Source organism: Histoplasma capsulatum, genomic scaffold, assembly GCF_000149585.1.
Source record: "Histoplasma capsulatum NAm1 scaffold_7 genomic scaffold, whole genome shotgun sequence".
In the NCBI taxonomy this organism is placed as follows: Eukaryota; Fungi; Ascomycota; class Eurotiomycetes; order Onygenales; family Ajellomycetaceae; genus Histoplasma; species Histoplasma mississippiense.
The window spans coordinates 1,165,180-1,184,495 of record NW_001813976.1 but is presented as its reverse complement, the minus strand read 5'-3'; the positions used below and the strand labels follow the sequence as shown (position 1 = coordinate 1,184,495).

Below are 19,316 nucleotides of genomic sequence, written 5' to 3'. Positions count from 1 at the left end.
GAGCTAAATAGTTCGGGCAGGAGGTGTCAAGCGTTACCATCATCTCGTAGAGCCAGTAAGCACTGCTGGGAACAGTAAGGTTGGCTTTTGATATTTGGTGATTCAGCAGTATGGTCTATCCAATTCACATCACTGTCTTCAGCAGATTTCCCTTTCTTATCAGATTTTTGATCCGGGTTAGAGCGGGCTTGAGCATTTGCAGTTCGTCCACGGCGTGCGGATGGCGGCAATGGAGATGGAGACGGAGATGTTGAGGGGGAAGGGCTTCTTGATCGGGGTACAATATCTGTGTGTGGCCGGCATCTGGGTCGTAATTTCATCTGAAAAGGAGGAAGCTTGGAAGGGCGTCGGCCACGATACAGAGGTGAGGCATGCTTCTGCCGAGCGGTTGGAGGTGTTTGCTCCAGGATATCCGAGTATTCAACCGGCCAGATGCCAAGTTCCGCGACGGCATCATGCCACTCTTGCGAGGCAGGAGGGGACACTAGAGCTCTTAAGGTAAATGCTAGTACCTGAGCGACAGCAGTTAAATGGAGACTGTCATCATTGATTTCTTTAACATCTAGGCCGGGAGTACAGACGGAACACATGACGGATGATGGATTGTCAAGAATGCGTAGAAAAATAAAGGCTTCTCCAGTGCATGCATAGCCATACCGGACTCCCCTGGCAACCATGTAGGAGAACAACTGTGTGATGACAGCAGCAACTAACCGCTTTGAGCAGAAATCAGGATCATCTGAGTCCTTATCAATTACTTCTTTGAAAGGATGAATGTCCTGAGCCAGCCCTCTCAAGATTTCATCCTGAGTGAGCTTGTGGGGTGCCTTGTACTCAATAGCGAGCACTGGGATGTCCTGATTGCCATCTTGGCGATAGATGCAGAATTGATCGGCCTGTCCTCTTGTGACCATCGTGGGCTCCCTTTTTTTTGTGTTATTCTTCTCACCCATTCTCTTTCCGGCACCTGATTCAGTCCCGACCGCGGATTCAACGGACAACTGCTGATCGCCTGGGTTCAAGTCAGCCGCTCGTGTTGAAAGCCCAAGGTTAGCATGGCTTTCAAAGGTAATCGATCCGCGCAAGCTGAACGCCCTCTTAAGCTCATCATTCTCATATATTCGGTCTATTATGGTCCGCACTTGATTTTCTACCGTTTCCCGTTCGTAGTACCGAAGACCCCACTCTGAGGAAATTGGGCTGATATGTTTGCGGACGTAGTCGAGCTGATGTAGGGAGGGGAATAACTTTTCTGTCAAGAAATGGGAATGCTGATTGAGCTTGTGCCACACCTTCATTTGCTCCTCAGCGAATGTCTTCCATAACATGATGTGAGATGGAACCCTCCGATTTGTTGGTCTTGTTACCGCGCCTTGAGTTGTTTGACTGGGGTCTTTCACAATCTGGATCGCGACCAACAATTCATGGCAGGCATGTAGAAAGAGAGGCAGTGTTAATGACTCTGCCCTCGAAGCTAGAGCTTCCGCTTCTTCACGTAGTCGTTGCTCTTCTTCACGTTGCCTTCTTTCGCGTCTCGCCTCAGCTTCCGCGTCTTGACGCCGTCGTGTTTCTCGCTCGAGTTCAGCCCTTCCTCTCTCGAGTTCAACCCTTCCTCTCTCGAGTTTAGCCAACAATTCTTGTACTTTAGGATCCATTCTAAAGGCAATAATTGTATTGTAATCTCCCTGCAATGCCGTATTTGCTCAGTTACAAATAAACTGGCCGCTGGGACTATTTTCTTGGCGTGATTTCTAGTGGGACCAGGATCAGAATGGGAGTGTAAAGTGACTAGAATTATTAAAACATGAGAGAAATGAGATTAAAAAATCTTGATATTCTGTGTAAAGTGGATGGGACCAGGACTAAGATATTTGATAATGGGAACTGATGGTCACATATAAACAACGGAACGGATTATCTTATTGCCGCGAATGTGGTCCAGGCAATTGTCCATGGAAGGAACCAGCCGATGTCCCAAGTACTCCGTACTGAATATCAATATAAAAGGAATAAATTAAATTAAACTAACTTGTCTATCTATATCTTGATAGTTATAGGCAGTATTTATAAGGAAAGGAATGCTCGATTATATGAGCAGAAGAATATTCAGAAATCCTTTAAGGGCAAAAGAGTTCAATCACCACCAGCGCCCTGGTGGTATAGGGGGTACGGATCACCCAATCCAATCCCCCCAACACAATTATCCTGCGAAGCGGCTGAGCTTGCTGAGATAAGGCCCATCTGTTGGAGGTTTGGATCGGTTCGTCTCCTCTACTACCACCATGGCGCTGGTGTAGGAGAGCTCTTGTTTCCTCCGTACCCTACCCCTGTTTGTTGTTAGTTATTCTCACGGGCTTAAAAAGGGAGCCCGCATGTGGAAGCGCAATAATGGCCCTTCCCGCTGCTTCTAGGCATGGACGCCTAACCCCTATTTTTCTTTTATTACAATCGGATATTATATTCTAGCGCCCGTAAGAATGCCTCGGCGGTTCGGCCGCTGAACGCGCAAAACAAATCCAAGCAATTATTATCGAAGGACCATTGTTCTTCAGGGAATGGATGTAGTTTCATCTTGGATATACCGGCAGAGCAATACTGAGCAGGCTTGGTAGTTCTAGATTTATCAGATAGGTTCACTGTGTATTGGACGTGTGGCACAGTTGATGAAGCCGTGAAGCAGGACTCTAGTTCGATATCCCGTGGCAAACTGATGGCGATGAGGACGAATACGCGGAATCTCTAGCGACAATTTTGCTACTCGCGTTTTGCAGCATGATGAGATTTGTTCTTCATCGTCGTCTTCCCTCAAAAGCTGCTTCTCTGGTTAAAGGTTAGGTCCCGTCCTGAGCAAACGCACTCGGCGGCCGGAAATCCATGTCGGTATCATTTGGGACACATTCTGCTAACATTTTTCGAGTATTTCAATCTAAGTCCGGGCGCGTACGACTAAACTTTATAGATACACATGTCGCAGCACCCCCGTACGCAGCGCCATCCTGATCCCTTTCTCTCTCGTTCCATCCGAAGACCCCTGGGCAATTGTGCGACGACGAGGGTTGGGGTGGTCGGAAACTTGACAAGGGCCTGACCTGGTCTTCAAGCCATCATGTGGGAGAATGCTCCAGCCATCCACTGGGGGGACAACCACCTAGCAACAGCAAGAAGTTCGAGATGATTGAGTGCCTGGTCCTTGCCGGCAATCCATGTGAGCCTCCAGCGGTTCGGGATGCCGCTGGGACGAGACCGCCCCCGGATACACCTTGCTTTGCCAAATATATAAACACAATTGTTAAAAAAGTTACTGGAATGCCCTTTGCTCTTCCGAGTCGGCAATATAGTTAACAGCGCCATTCCGTATTGTCTGCCCGCCCCTGAAGAACGAGGGCCCCAGGTAAAATTGTCTTTAGATCTTGATGAACTAAGGCGTCAATTGTATCAAATCGTTGTCAAATCTTTGTCGTATGTAGGGAGTACTCGGGCCCCGTTGGATTTTCGACCCCTTTTGACGACGACAAAATATGGTCTACGCAGCAGATCGTGAAACACCAAGAGCCCGGGCGGACTATGCTGTGGGCTACGACGTGGTTGCATTATGTGTTATTATTAGGGTTGTCCTGTGTTTGACTGATGGAAAACGGAAACAGGGCAAGGCCGTTTCTGATGTTCCTCGCATCTACTATGCAACTCGGTTTGTGTTTTGGACGGCGCGTAAGGAAGAAATCCTGATCAGTTATTCTCAAAATCGACAGGGCGTAGGATGACATTTAAATACTTCCTTGTTCGATCGAGACCGTCGAATATTTCCGGAGCCAAAGCACATCAGGGGTAACTCATAAATCTCAAAACAAACAACCATGGAAGTTTCATCCATTGTTATCGCCGCATATCAAAACTAGAAATGAATCGAAACAAAAAGTGGCTAATGATATCCCCTTGCGCTGTTTCAAGAGACACTGACTAGGTAGAAAGTCCGTTTCCACTTTCCTAGAACGCCATGCCAATAAGCCATGTACTGTACTGTAAGTACACATTCAAGAAAAAAAAGGGGCTTGATCCATGAGCCAATAAATTGGATATATTGCAACAAAATAATTATCGCCGCCCACTCATAAAGCCACTGGTCCTAAATTCATCCACCCCAAGCGTCGCGTTCTTCGTTGAATGACCCATACGCCATGTTTCTCCCTGCAAGGCTTTCGGTGTCTGCCTCATTATCCTCATCAGCCGATCTGAGTTGTTCTGTCGGCTGCTCGACCATGCGCCTGCCTTCGATGCTTTCATATCGGCCGTTCGCATTTACGGGCTGATCACTTCAGAGCTGGATTAGCTTTTTATAGAACTTCTAAGTTGCGGAAGTTGGCCACTCACGCTAAACAGGCTTCGTTAACTATGTTTTGTTGTTCCCCAGGCGCCCCAAAGCGTTCACGTTCGGTCTCGCCGACGTCATCCATATCGAGATCAATTAGTTGGCTCCGCCTCAAACGGGACTGGGGGGAGATGCTGGAGCTGCTGTGTTCTTTGTTTCCATTAACAGAGCGTTTCGAATTGCGATTTGACCTACGGCCTGATGAACTCTCTGACGCTTCGTTATTATGAATGCGTCTGTTTCTATGTTTAGCTGCTCTCTTTACATAGCTTGATTCGGTGTTGTTTCGAGCTGGGTTGGATACCGAGTACCTCGTCCGTCGCGGAAGTCGCTGGTCGGGTGGCACCTCATTGGCCGTTATCACTGGATACTAAAGGGTAAGTTAGTTCATCATAGATGAAGTTTAGGGATGTGATTGGTTACATTATAATCTCCGAACTCTAATGCTCTCGCATTTGCGAAGAGTCTTTCGTCTTCCTCGTTGAGTGTCATGTCCTCCAGATCATCATTATCCAGGTTTCCATCATTTGCACTACCTCGTTTCGACCAGCCTTTGGAGTTCCTTCGGCTGTTGGTTGGCGAGCTTAAGAGGGGCGTTCGACTTGTTGCTTTTCCTGGTTTGGGAATCCAGTATTTAGCCTTCCCACCCCTTTCATATCTCATACCATCCATCACTCTGGCTAAGCGTGATTCAGATTCCTCATGCGCTATTACATTATCACCAGAGTCAAATAGTCTGTACTGATAGTTTTCTCCACGAAAAGTTTCTTTGGTGTCTTCGATGAGATCCCGGATTCCAAATGCATCCCGAATAGCAAACTTCACTGGCATCCGCGCAGCTGATACAGATGCATCGGCATAATCATGCCAGGAGAACGCATACCAGTGGGTAAGGGCGAAAATAGGCATTTCAAAACAAATCAAACTGTCCTGGATTGCTGCGGCAAGGTTATCTGGACTGTAGCCTGCAACGCCATTGGGTAGAGCTCCAAGCCACTGTAGGATTGAGAGAAAAAAACCTTGCCAATATGAGGCAAAGATGATGAGTTTGACGCAAAGAAATTTAGGAACAGGGCGAAATGGTTTGAGGTCATCGTGCATACACACCCAGAACATTGCCAATGAATAAAGACTGAGCGTGACGCTTATGTTGTATATAATCCCGGTCCACAGGTATCCCGAAGAGAGCCCAAGATAGCCCTCTTGGTATGTCCCGGTAGCTTTCATTATTATGGAAGCCAAAGCAAGGATAGGCTTTAACCATGCATACTGCAGAATGCCACGCTTTATAGCAAGGAAGGTGTGGGGATCGGAAATATCGACTTTGCGAAGAAAGTGGTTGAGCGGCCAAGCATGCTGTACAGGTGCGCGTCCGTGTGTCATGACTATGAGAGCTCGTTCTCCGCCAACTAAATTGATAAGGAGTTGAAAAAATGTATATATCGTAAATGCCTTTTATGTCACCAAGTTAATGGAAGATTCCAGTATGCCTCAGGTTAATCGAGGGCCCCTACCTCATAGATATCACGGATCGGTGCTGTAAAAGCAGAGGCTTTCAACGAAACTATGCTCACCCACGACGAGACAGAGTATATCGGAACCCTAAGTGACTATTAGCATGCCGGTCCAAATTTATATGAAAGGGCAACCATCAACCGACATTAAAAGTATCCTCACAACATAACGCTGAAGCAGCGGCTTCCGATAATTTTTCCTGCACCACCTGTGTTATTTTCCGGTGATATATATACATATCGGAGCAAAGGCGCTGCTTACGTTTGAAGCCATATCGATCTAGGGTAGAAATCAAAATCAGCGGAATGTCACAAGAAAGATATCGTGCAAGTAGAGACAGGAGGCTGTTGACAAACATTAGAGATATTAATGTAGCCACCAAAGATGCCACACCTGCAACGATGACCGTAACCTTGGCCAGGCTAGACCCTGTGCCTCCAGAAGAGCCGGAGGCGTTCGTCATTGTTGGCGTGATCGAATGCATCTTTCACGGTTGTGATGTTGTTTGGCCCATTGTTGCCTTGAGGTCATTCCGCGGATTGAATCATGCACCATAACAATGCTCTGTCCACGCCAAGACGGATTTGATGCTCTCTTTAGGGGTCACCATGGAGTGGCGTCGCGCAGGGAGACAGACCATTTACTATCGCAGATTGACAGGAGAGTCGAGTAGTCTGTCGTGTTTATCAAAGCAGCACCGTAACCAAGATTCATGGGTGTTTGGGCAGGTCGAGGGCGGTTTTTGCTGGAGCTGGGAAGCTTCGTCCCGTGACATTCAAACACAACCTTGGAACCTTCAGCACGGCAATTATTTATCATAATGCTCGGCACTCAACCTAACTCCGTTAAAAGTCGAATAGATATCCACACCTATGAAGATGTTTGGCCCTGATATCCTCGGTATAATATCACTTACATTATGCCATTCTTGAAACCTTGCTCTTGCGGTACTCCTTGCCTCCTTGCAGAGACATGGTTGCTGGCATCTGCAGGAGGATTTGCTTGCAATGGGATAGCCGAATCTCGATACCATCGACTTTGCATAGCTCGATAAGATGGAAGGAGGCAGATTAACAGCCGAGTCACTGGCTTCAGTAATTCCCAAGTTTAATTGGTAATATTTCCGATCCTTCAGCTTTTGATGTGGGGCTGATTATTGGCAGGGTGTTTTTAGTTGAACTCATTGTTTGTGGCATTCTGTGAGTCTTGATCCCCAACATATTTGAAGAGGAAGTACATCTAAAGCTGATATCGCGACGTAGTACTCTTTTCTTCCTATTTTACTTCAATAGGCTCTTTGCTACCATTGTTTCGTATCCCATCCGAGCCTATACCTGGCATTACTACGGGGTTTATATCGATATCCATGCGCTTCAAATTTCCCTACTCGGCGGAAGGATATTTTTCAAAGGATTTCGCTATCACGGAGAGAATGAGACGATATTGGTACAATCAGGTTACCTGACATGGAAGTATTGGCTTCGGTCCGTACGTAAGGTTGGTTTGGCTCGAAATCACGAAGACGGTCCGGAATTCTCGAGAGAGCAGGTGGGAGAGTCTGATTCGGATGAAAGCACGCAAAGCCCAAACCCCAGCACCAGCCAGCAGGGTGGGGCCACTAAGAGAAATCGCCTGCCTTGTCGGTTGGAATTGACAATCCAGGGTCTCGAGTGGTTTGTTTATAACAGGAGTGCTGCCTACGATACTATCCTCTCTGGATTTGGATATACTCCGAGAAGGGAACCTGATGGTAGCGACAATGGCCGAAGTGATCATGCTACTGGAAAGAATAATGAGAGATCGGAATCACGTAACTCAGCGCAAACAGGTAGTGGATCAACTGATAACAAGGATTGTTCACATTCCCCCTCTCGCATTGAATCGGCTACTTCACGTCCTAGCCAGTCTGAACCGTCAACTTTAGCCAATCGCACTCGCATCCGTTTATTTCGTAAAGAATCGAATTCGGAAGAAGCTTTAGATTCCTCTTCGGCGAGCTCAGCAAAAGACGCGTCACGTTCCAAACCGCTGGCTCTTCTTCCCCTGGAGTTGGTTTGCACTAAAGGAGCTATGGTTATTGGTAACGAAAACACAAAAACGTTTTTGACCGCAAAGTTTGAAAGTGCTTGTGGGCACATTGATGCTAGCAGCTCTGGCCCGCTAGACATGTTCAGACATGTATTTGAATTTCGCCTATGCCACCCTGTAGTTCAAATGAAACCCAATCCAGACTTTAAACAATCTCAGCAAGCTACTGCCAGCGGGCTACGAGCAGCGAAAGGAGACCAAGAAAGAGGGAGAAACCCAAGGGACCTTCATTCGAGATATCAACACCACAGACGCAGAATATGGCACAATGTTCGTGACCTGATCCCATATTTCCAGACTTCAGTCGAGTCAAACCACGTAGGTGCGGGAAGGGAAACGCGTGGAGCATCTCAAATGCCTCCAGCAAAAACGGGGTTGCCAGTGGATCTCGTTGGCTCGGGTGACTCGATACCTTGACGAAGATGATCGAGATGTACATGAGAGTTGGAGCACTATCGAATACGGCCGGGTTCTCTACCATAATTGATTGCCCCAACTGCTCCTCAAATTATTAATTGGGATGTGCCGGGGAAAGTGCCCAAGGGGCGGAATGCATTCGCAACTTTCAGTTCATAAGCTTTCTGATGATATCAATGGTGCGGATCCCCCCGAGTGGGGTATGCAACTGTGCATTGGGGGCGGAACTATTAACTATGGCCCCTGGGCGGACAGGGAACGTGTGTGTATCCAGACGGTATTTTTCCCGAACCTTTACCGAGATTCACAGCCATCTCCACCCCTTGAACCCTATACGCCTCGTCAAAGCACCAAGTTTAAATTAACCATCAACATCGAGAAAGATACTACCTTGCGGATTCCAACCAGAGAAGCGTCCAAAGATTGGTTGTGGAAAGATCGGGCTGATGCTGTTGGGGGACTTTCCAAATCGCAACACCGGAAAGACAAAAAACATCCACGAAATAAGGACGCCGAAAAAAGTACCCATGGCCCCGATATTAGGCCCTTTGGTTGGTTTGCCATCCGGATAGCGGCAAATTCCACAATTCGATATTCAATGGACATGGTCGCTTCAAGTTCAGGGTACCAAAATCAGTTGGACCTTCACCTGAGCGGGAGCAGGGTGACATCTAGTGTAAACCATGGTCTATTGTGGACCACTGGGGTGCAGAAGATTTCTTTCGACTTGTCGAATCCATTGGAGTGGAATATCCGGCGCTCCTGGTCCATCAACATTGACAGCGAAAACTTGGAACTTTTCTTATTACGAGACCACATTTTCCTTCTGATAGACCTAGTGAATGACTGGACTTCGGGACCTCCCCCTGACTTTTATACATTTGTGCCTTTCCGCTACAACATTGACTTTTCCTTCACGAACTTCAAGCTCTTTTTGAACGTCAACGATTCAAACATAATAAATAACCCATCCGATACTAATGACAACTCTTTCCTCGTCATACACAGCGAGCGCCTGACCTCCCACGTCAATATCCCTGTCGAGAAATATAAACCAAAAAGCAATGCTGTAGGATTCGATGTTAATTTGTCAAATGGATCAATCGAATTGATGACACCATTGTGGAACACGCAGCGCGCCTTTCTCCACGATAACTCCGTTGCGACGCTCAAAAGGATGGGCTTAACAGGTAGTTACAAGTATAATCTTGAAACCTCGTCAACCCTAACGGATAGGTTAACACTCGATATAGTCGGTGTTTCGCCTAAGCTTTATCTCTATGGATTTTTAATACGGCACTTTTTAAAAATAAAGGAGAACTACTTCGGCGAGTACCTTCATTTCAAAACCTTGGAAGAATATCAAGGCTTACTCGCTACAACTCACACGCCGGAAGAGAGTGGTGGCATGAATCCTTCACCGAAAACAAACGATCTTGACATCTTTATCCAGGTTCACGCAGACAATGGCAGCATTTTTCTACCCGCCCATATCTATGACCGTACAAATTGTGTGAGAATAGACACTGTAACTTTTGATACCGATTTGAGGTTTACAAATTATTACATGGACATGGAAACATCATTTGGCCCGGCGGAATTTGTTATAGATTCAGCCCAACCCGATGGTTCCCATTTTTCCTCAAGTACTCAGTTATTTCTGGATGGTTTATCTATCTACGGTCATCGCCTTTTCGGGCTGCCTCCTACCGAACCAACTTATGTTTGCAATTGGGATTTTCAAGTTGGATACATTGTCGGAGAATGTACTCCTTCGTTTCTAAAATATGCTGCATCAGCAGTAAATTTTCTGGCATTTTCTTTCGACGATGAGGAGAATGCACTACCCCCGCTCCACCCCATCGAAATCCACGATGTGACGTTTGTGCGAGCCAGAGTGAATCGTATACGGACTTGGGTCCTAGTCGAGGATTCCGCCATATTATTCAACTGTGGAGTTATCAACCTTGACTTCAATGATTGGGTGGACATGAACTTTTCTTCGCGGCTTAACCTGAATTTACCCGATCTTATTCTCGCTGTAGTAGATCGAAACGCAGCTATTCGACTGCGAGAGCCCTCGCGAGAGACGGTCAAGACCTATGGATATTTCCAAACGTCACTATTCTTCAGGATGATGGAACGCAAATCGGACTTTTTCGTTTCCCGTGGTCTTCAACAAGAGCATATCCGCGTACATGATCAGCGGTCCAATAGGACACCTTGGCTACTTCACAATGTTGAAAATACATTAGCGCAGCTTTCTCTAAATACTGCCAACCATAAGGTCAGCCCACCCGCCATGCCTGTACCGCTTATGCCTGAACCGATTCACTCGATTCCTAAATATTACGAAGACTCCTCCATTTCGTCATCCCCATTTCCGTATATATCGAGTGGAAAAAGCTCGATACGGTCTTCTCGATCTTCTGGATCGAAGCGGGGAAACTTCCCAAACTCTAGCCGCGTGCCGCCCTACGGCTCTGATGTTACGGATGCTACGGTTGCCTCTAGACGCCAAACCACTCACGGCTTCGATGGAGCACGGGGACCGAACAACATATTAAGCCCCACTAACAGTATATCCAGCCCATGGGCCATTCCGAACTTCCATTTCAATGGGATAGAACCTGATATTGGCGGCGTTCCCACGTTTCCCAACTCGGACGATATGCCAGAACGGAGCGAGTGGGACCTGGGCAGTAATATCACACTTGATTCTGGATCAAAATATGAAAATGCTACCCAGATCTTTTTCCACTATGAATTTAAATGTGGTCTACGTGGCTTGGGCTCCCCAGAAGCTCTTTCCGCTATATCTTCGCTTTTCGATGAACTACAGCCAGCGCATCCAGTTGATATCATTGACAACCTCCAGGCCGGTGTCATTTCAAGAATTTTAGCGCATGAAAAAGCAATTGCAGGTCCCAAGAAAATATCCAACTTTTCGCTCATTTTCCCCCGCTTGCATATTCGATTTATCAATTCATCTAAGTCAATGGATGCGGACCAATTAGGAAACTTCCGTGACCAGTATGACTTAAAGCTTGCTCATATTAGTTCCACGTTTCGCACCGGCGTCGAAAGCATACGGGGTGACCATGCACGACCTCCCAAGACAGACTTCACGATGCATTTAGCGGCTGATGAAGTTTCACTGTCAGCTCATGGAGAGCAAATGGAAGCGCTTGATCGTAAAGGCTTGGTACACTGTACATTGAAAAACATAATTTGCTGGTCAGCGTTCGAAGAAGAGACGCAGCGCTCTCATGTTCAGATTCAAGATATCGAAACCGCCACCTCAAGCAAATCCGTCCAAGACTCGGCATTCCTGATTGACCGTACTACCAACCTAGTCAACTCGATTGTGGCACCTTTTCAAAAAGCCTCCGCAGCTTACACAAGACGACTTCGCTGCTTGGTCTATACTCTTACTAGCCACGGCTCCCAAACACCTGATCCGTTGTTTCTGACACGGACGTCATACGTGCTACGAGCCGCTCAGGATCACTTAAGACTTCATGATTCCTGGAAAATCATTTCTCGATTGCGGAATATCTACAACTGCTTACCGGCTGACCAAACCTCGAAAGTTGGCTTGCGAATTGCATAGCCAATACCATTTCATGCCCGCCAGATGCTCAAACTACCGTATTATCCAACTTTGACCGCTGGAGAACCTGGGATCTTTCCCATGTCAAAAACAGCGCTGTGATGAAAGTAATTTGGGGGAATTTGGAAGAGGGAAATGCTAACTCTCGTGAACCGGCAAACCAAATCTTCACTTTAAATATGAATAGGATAGGGTTTTGTTTAGACCCTGGCCCGAAGGAAAGTAGATTATCACTTCAAGGTTTCTCGACTTCGCTGAACCTCGGAATAAGTCCGTTAAAGCAACAAACTGCCGGCAGACCTCACAGCCAGTATTTAGCTGTACAGACGTTCTGCTCTAATATATCCTTGGGACTTAAATGGGAAATTTGTGAACTTGTTGAGGGGATCCTTGAAATGGTATCAGGACGACAGAAACAAACTGCCCCACCAGCCCAGGTTTCACATGATGCCAGGCCGGCCGCTAAGACCGACGAAATTCAGTTTGTTTTCCTAGTTGATGATGGATCAGTCGTTGTTGACGGAATCAACATAAATGTCTCTCTGCGAGGCAGTGGCATTAAAGGTTCAGTGATCCATCAACCTTGCAGGCAAGAATCAAGAAGTTCTACAAGTGTGGTTGTCAGCTCCGATGAGTCTTCTGTTCAATTTAGCAGCCGCTTAAAAGACCTGATGATTTGGAGGCTAATGTGCCCCAATGTTTTCGTTTCGCACACCTCACAGGTCAGCGGGGCCCGTGTTAAACATGACTGGAAATCCGCAGCTGCGTGCCGGCTGTTACTCTATGATATGAACGAAGATCCCCTTGGTATGGTTCAAGTGGTTGATCGAATTGTGGAGGATGAAGTCAAATATATTATTGAGTTGATTTCTACGATCGAATCATCACAATCAGAGCGCGAAATACATTCTACCACAGCTAAGAGAATGATTATCCATCGATTCCACGTTGCAATGTTTTTGGATGATTACCATGTACGATTTTTACTCCTTCCGTCATTAGTTTACTCTATTTCTGGAAAGGTCGCTAGACTCTCTATCGCCCCTGCGAAGGGTTCCAAATTAGAACTTGACTTTGACCTGAAGAATAATTCACACAAGTTCTGGACAGATAATGAGGCGGATTCGAGCATCATTTCTGCCCTTGATATCCCTCCTATCAACGGGCGTATCATTGTCGAGACGCCTCCTAATCAAACATCTTTGGATATCGATATAACCATGGAACTCACCAAAGTCGATGCTGGAGCTGTACGTAACCTACTTGGTGCTTTAAATGGACCGGAAATGTCGCATTTATTGTCAGATTTGGAGCACGATATTAAAATTCTTAGCCATCGTTTTGACCGCCTTGTTTCTCACGGTTATAGTTCACCCAAAATGAAGCCTTCTGACCATGACCTCATATATAAGGTCCGGTTCACATTGGCTGGTGTCAATATTTTTGCAACTGCTCCTGGTTTGAGTAGTAAGGATTACTCTGCGGACATGAACTTTAAAGTGGGCTTGGTGCAATTCCATTTAGAGAATGCTTCTCTCAATGCACCCGTTCTTCATTATCCTGAATTTAACCTCCGTCTATCTCGCATTAGTTTCGACCTCAAGAAACGCGATGAGGTGCATACAAATCATTATGGTACCTTACTTCTCGACGCTCAGATATTGGGAACTTCAAAGACCAATGATGATGGTGATGTTGTGCGATCATATGATGTAATCAACAAAAGTTTGCAAATCGAACTATATGCCGAGACTGCAATGATGATTGTTGATATTGCGGCCCACCTTCAAGAGAGACTGAAGACTCTCGATTTATCGCAGGAGGTCAAACATCTCAGGAGACTGCGATTGATCACTGCACCAGAAAGGATGTCGTCCATGGAGACCCGTGGCGAGCAGGCCGAGACTCAAAATCTGTTCAATGCCATGTACTCAGTTGTGCTCGCTAATATCCAAGTGAGCTGGGTCATTTCCACGCCAGCCCACACTCTCCAAGGAAGACAACCAGAAAATCTCGTCTTTTCCATCAGGAAGGTAGAGCTGGCAACTAAAAGACAAAGCGCCGCCCGTCTAAGGATTGAAGATTTGCAACTTCAAATGGTTCCTCTACAGATGGACAAGACGAAAAGGTCACGAAATTCTGCTCTTCTACCCGAGGCCGTGTTCAACGTGGCGTACCTCTCCAATGGAAGAGAGCGCCGACTGGCATTTCAAGCCGCGGGGAAAGAGTTGGATATTCGAGTGACATCAGAATTCATTCTGCCAGCAAGGATTCTTCAGGATTCGATCGCATTAGCCAGCGACAACCTGCGCAAAGCAAACAGGCTTTGGAGTGCTGCGATCCCTCTGGAAAAGAAAAAGACAACATCTAGCACAAGTATTATTAGGCTCGCTTCTCTACTCATCGATGCTGATTTTTCCGGAGCCGTCGTCAGTTTGCAAGGTCGGCAGGACGATGGGACGACAGGCGCTGCTTCAACAACGACTCGAAATTCTCGAGCATCTGGTGGAGGCAAGTACGGCCAGTATATCCCGCAGGATGCTGAAACCACAGCAACTCTGCGAGCTCCCGGGGTAGCGTTAAAAGTCCAGTACGAAGACTCTGGCGATGGGGAGCCCACCTTGAATGCGGAAATGAAGGTCGATGCCTCCACCAATGTCCTCTACCCCACTGTTGTTCCTCTGATCACCCAAATATCTGAGAGTGTGAAAGAAGTAGTTGGAGAATCAGACGGAACGAACGACTTCTCCGATAACAACCAACAACCTGCCCAAAAGTCCTCACTTGAGAGACCTCTGGGCACAAATGACCCTACAACCATCCTTGGGCGGTGTAAGTTAAATATTGGTCTGCGGATTTGCAGACAGGAATTCACCCTAAGCTGCCAACCAATCGCACGGGTTTTGGCTACTGCACGTTTTGAAGACAGCTATATTACAGTCAATACTGTCCAATCAGCAGAGCAGAGGCGGTTTTTTGCTATGGCTTTGGCGTTTAACTCGTTACATGCTTCGGTCAAGCATGTATACTCCACCGAATCCACAGCTAGCTTGACAGTTGACTCTATTGTTATGTCAACGATAAATAGCAAGCATGTCAGCTCTAACAATGGAATTTCGGCAATCCTGAAGATCAGTCCTACAGGGCTTCATGTGAACGCCAAACAAGTTCAGGACTTCCTTCTGTTCCGGGAGATCTGGGTTCCGCCTAAAGGCCCACCGACCCAGCGGCCAGCTAAACCCCAACCCGCTACGGATACGCATGCATACCTCGTGCAGCGCTACCAGCAAATGGCTGCCACTGGCTCTTTTCCTTGGAATGCTGTACTTGCGATAACGCAGCTGGATATTTGCCTTGATCTAGGCCAGACTTTAGGTAAATCGGATTTCGCCATCAAAGGTTTATGGTTAACGTCGAAGAAAACGTCTGATTGGGAGCAAAATCTCTGCATTGGATTTGAGGAAATCGCTATTGAAAGTAAGGGCCGGCTAAGCGGGATCATTGGGTTGCATGACTTTAAGATTCGAACGTCGATCCGATGGCCAGACAGCGATCAAAAAGCATACCAGACTCCCTTGATCCAGGCATCAGCAAGGTTCAATCAACTAGAGACGAAAGTATCCTTCGAGTATCAACCATTCTTGGTGGCGGATATATCGTCGTTCGTGTTTTTCATGTACAACGTTCGGAATACATCATTATCGCAGAAGGACTATCTTGTCAGCATTCTGGAGGGAGATAGAGTTCAAATATTCTGCACCTCACTTACTGCTTCGCAAAGCTTAGCTCTATACCAAGCACTCCAACGATTCGTACAAGAGAAACAGACCGCGTATCAATCCTCCTTAAAGGAAATTGAAAGATTCCTGCGTCGCAAATCCACAATCGGCTTCGACGAGCTTCTTCAGCAACCAGCAGCAGATGCTCCATTGGCAAAGAAAGCCGACGACGATAACCAGAAAATGCCGATATCGCTGCACACCGAAGTGGTTGTAATTCTCAAATCCATCAACCTCGGCGCATTCCCGGGTACGTTCCACGACCACCAGATCTTCAAACTGGTAGCTCTGGATGCCGAAGCGCGTTTCTCCGTCGCAGCTGAAGATGGACGAATCCACAGCGGACTTGGGCTCACACTGGGCCAGCTCAAGGTAGAACTTTCCAGCATCAGTCGGCCCACGGGAGCCCCACCGCCAGCACCCGAAGACCTCTCAGTACACGACATCGTGACGCGTGCCGATGAATCCCGCGGCGGGACGATCCTAAACGTACCTCGTGTCCTCGCAAGCATGGAAACCTGGCAAACACTCCACTCGAACCAGATAGACTACATCTTCAAAAGCTCCTTTGAAGGTAAAGTCGACGTTGGCTGGAACTACTCGCGCATCAGTTTTAATCGGGGGCATGTGGGACTAACCAACAACAACAGCCTTGCCAGCCGGCTGGGGAAACCGCTGCCACAGCCGACGGTAAAGATTACGCGCGAACGCGACGAGGGCAGCGAAGGCGGAGAGGATACGGGTCAGGTAAAAATCACGGCGGTAGTCAATGTGCCGCAGTCGCGGTATGTGTATACAGCGCTAGAGCCGCCGGTGATCCAGACGCCGCAGCTGCGGGATATGGGGGAAGCGACGCCGCCGCTTGAGTGGATTGGGTTGCATCGGGATAAGCTGCCGCATATCACGCATCAGATCCTCATTGTGACGTTGATGGAAATTGCGAAAGATGTGGAGGATGCGTATGCGAAGATTTTGGGGTCGGCATAAGTGGGGATTTGGTCTTTTTGCTGCTTGCTCTATTGTTTACTTTTTTTTTTATCTCCTCGTTGGATTTCTAAAATTCCTTTTAGCTTTTTTCCCTTTTCCAACACGTGTTATTATTTCCCATACGCTATTGTATGTATATACCACTTATCATTCCTTTAGTTCGGTGCTGCGTTTAAATCTTCTTGATTTTTAATCCTTCGCTGCAGCGCCACTTTATGTTGGTTTCGATATGACTTTTGTTTAAATATTTCCCCACCCCCGCACACACACACACACACACACACATTCTCTCTCTCTCTTTCTCTCTCTCTCTCTCTTTCTTGTTCGGGATGTTAGTCATAGGGGGCGGATGGTCGCCAGGGGAGTTCTTTCGTCATCCAGCTACATTCATCTTGCATAGGGTTGTATGTATTCTTTCTTGGTTTGCTTCTGTGCATATACATAGTTATAGTCGGAGAGAAACCCAGTCATACTAAGATTCTCTCTAACCCACTCCGGGTAACCCTGGATCAATGAGGGTGAGAGGACAAGTACCACAGAAGTCACTCCTCAGCAAGTGAGGGGTAGGAAAGGACTTGGGGAGTACCTCAGGGCGCCAGGCGGGCGGCGCGGTCTGTGATTGGCTGCACAACGCACACAACGCATCGCAAGCCCCGCCCTTTCCTGCGATTTGAAATCCGTCAACCTCAACCTCAACTCACGCAACTCTCTCAACTCACCCACTGCCTCAGCAACAGTGACTGGGAGAACTCGTGAATGCCACGCTGCCCACCGCTTGCTGCTGTAAGTCTACTTACTCGCTCCTTACTGCGCATGCGTGACTACTGTCTCGGCTGATTCCTCTCCTCATCTCCGTTCTTCCTCTCTGTTTGCTTTTTCTCCCTGTTCCCCTCCTCATCCTCAACTCCCACCTCCCACCTACTGAACTTTCTCAAACTTCCGCTTTCTCACAGATCGAGTTAGCGCTCGATCCTGTCTTGTGTGTTCTTCCACTGATCTTCACTCTCACAGAATCAAAGCGAACCGATAGTATACCAGACTAAGGAAGAAGAAAAAAAGACAAAAATCAAACCGGCAAAAAATTTCTTATCGTACAACCCCGCCTCTAGGGCTTTTTTTAATCAAGCAAATCCGTCAAGATGGTCAAGTACGTATCCACCTCAGGAATACATGCCTCATATCTTCACCTCTCTTTCTGTGAATACTTTTCATTTCTATTAAAAATGCATTGTACATCCTCTTGTGGCCCCCATCGCCCGCTTCTCTCGGTGGTTTTGTCCACGGTGATGTGGTGAATTCGATGCTGACAAATGTCTCTCCCACAGCTTCACCGTCGAGGAGGTACGTTATTCTCACGCAACTCACAATGGCTACATCCGGTTGCATACGGCATTTTCTACCCACATGTCATATATCGTGGTAAAATGGAGCGCCAATGTCAATGGTGGGGGAACTAACGATGCTTTTGTTGCATAGATCCGTCAATTGATGGACCGTCCGGCCAACATCCGGAATATGTCCGTCATTGCTCACGGTATGTGGTCTTTTGATCTATTTAGGGCGTAGAGAAGCATTGCACTGCTGATACACAGTGTATAGTCGATCACGGCAAATCCACTTTGACCGACTCTCTGGTCCAGCGTGCTGGTATTATCTCCGCTGCAAAGGCTGGTGAGGCCCGTTTCACAGACACTCGTCAGGACGAGCAGGATCGCTGTATCACCATCAAGTCTACCGCCATCTCCCTCTATGCCCACCTACCGGATCCGGACGATCTCAAGGATATCCCCCAAAAAGTGGACGGAAATGAATTCTTGATCAACTTGATCGATTCCCCCGGCCACGTTGACTTCTCTTCCGAGGTCACTGCCGCCCTGCGTGTCACTGACGGTGCTCTCGTTGTCGTCGACTGTGTCTCTGGCGTCTGTGTCCAGACCGAGACTGTCCTCCGACAGGCCCTTGGTGAGCGTATCAAGCCCGTCTGTATCATCAACAAGGTGGACCGTGCCCTCCTTGAGCTGCAAGTTACCAAGGAAGATTTGTACCAGTCATTCTCGAGAACAATCGAGTCCGTCAACGTTATTATCGCGACCTACTTCGACAAGGCACTTGGTGATGTCCAGGTCTACCCTTACAAGGGAACTGTTGCTTTCGGGTCTGGTCTTCATGGATGGGCTTTCACTGTGAGGCAGTTCGCTGTCAAGTATGCCAAGAAATTCGGTGTTGACCGTAACAAGATGATGGAGCGTCTCTGGGTATGTCACTAACCATCACCATCATCATATGATCTTTTTTTAATTGCAATCCCACTAACCCCATTGTAGGGCGATAACTACTTCAACCCCAAGACCAAGAAGTGGACCAAGGTTGGTGAACTCGATGGCAAGCCTCTTGAGCGTGCTTTCTGCCAGTTCATCCTCGACCCCATCTTCAAGATCTTCAATGCTATCACCCATGCCAAGAAGGAGGAGTCTCTACTGGGCTCGTCGAGAAGCTTGATATTAAGCTTACCTATCGTATGTCATGAAGTTAGAAGGCAAGCCTCTTCTCA

At 47.3% G+C, this 19,316-nt stretch overlaps 6 protein-coding genes across 6 annotated transcripts in view; 4 read left to right on the top strand and 2 right to left on the bottom strand.

The window, feature by feature from the left end:
• Window positions 1-562: 562 nt before the first annotated feature.
• On the bottom strand, window positions 563-914 carry HCAG_05993 (predicted protein; the record flags this gene model as incomplete). Its single annotated transcript, XM_001538338.1, has 2 exons — window positions 563-689; window positions 835-914. 2 exons carry the CDS (start codon window positions 912-914, stop codon window positions 563-565), a joined length of 207 nt encoding a protein of 68 aa, XP_001538388.1.
• Window positions 915-3,518: 2,604 nt separating this feature from the next.
• On the top strand, window positions 3,519-3,896 carry HCAG_05992 (predicted protein; the record flags this gene model as incomplete). Its single annotated transcript, XM_001538337.1, has 2 exons — window positions 3,519-3,708; window positions 3,862-3,896. 2 exons carry the CDS (start codon window positions 3,519-3,521, stop codon window positions 3,894-3,896), a joined length of 225 nt encoding a protein of 74 aa, XP_001538387.1.
• A 233-nt stretch (window positions 3,897-4,129) lies between these two features.
• On the bottom strand, window positions 4,130-6,344 carry HCAG_05991 (conserved hypothetical protein; the record flags this gene model as incomplete). Its single annotated transcript, XM_001538336.1, has 6 exons — window positions 4,130-4,310; window positions 4,369-4,736; window positions 4,790-5,362; window positions 5,474-5,722; window positions 5,881-5,968; window positions 6,238-6,344. The coding sequence occupies 6 exons, from the start codon at window positions 6,342-6,344 to the stop codon at window positions 4,130-4,132; spliced, it is 1,566 nt and encodes a 521-aa protein (XP_001538386.1).
• A 415-nt stretch (window positions 6,345-6,759) lies between these two features.
• HCAG_05990 (predicted protein) lies at window positions 6,760-11,999 on the top strand (the record flags this gene model as incomplete). Its single annotated transcript, XM_001538335.1, has 5 exons — window positions 6,760-6,781; window positions 7,056-7,080; window positions 7,144-8,287; window positions 8,661-9,576; window positions 9,640-11,999. The coding sequence occupies 5 exons, from the start codon at window positions 6,760-6,762 to the stop codon at window positions 11,997-11,999; spliced, it is 4,467 nt and encodes a 1,488-aa protein (XP_001538385.1).
• A 395-nt stretch (window positions 12,000-12,394) lies between these two features.
• On the top strand, window positions 12,395-16,765 carry HCAG_05989 (predicted protein; the record flags this gene model as incomplete). The annotated part of the gene is made up of 3 exons (XM_001538334.1): window positions 12,395-13,249; window positions 13,412-14,831; window positions 14,940-16,765. The coding sequence occupies 3 exons, from the start codon at window positions 12,395-12,397 to the stop codon at window positions 16,763-16,765; spliced, it is 4,101 nt and encodes a 1,366-aa protein (XP_001538384.1).
• A 1,139-nt stretch (window positions 16,766-17,904) lies between these two features.
• HCAG_05988 (hypothetical protein) overlaps window positions 17,905-19,316 on the top strand; it is a gene marked incomplete at both ends in the record, with an annotated part of 2,935 nt that continues 1,523 nt past the window's right edge. Inside the window, 5 exons of the mRNA XM_001538333.1 lie at window positions 17,905-17,912; window positions 18,091-18,106; window positions 18,242-18,299; window positions 18,365-19,020; window positions 19,090-19,281. Of these exons, the coding sequence (XP_001538383.1) occupies window positions 17,905-17,912; window positions 18,091-18,106; window positions 18,242-18,299; window positions 18,365-19,020; window positions 19,090-19,281 (930 nt within the window). The remainder of the gene's footprint in view (window positions 17,913-18,090; window positions 18,107-18,241; window positions 18,300-18,364; window positions 19,021-19,089; window positions 19,282-19,316) is intronic.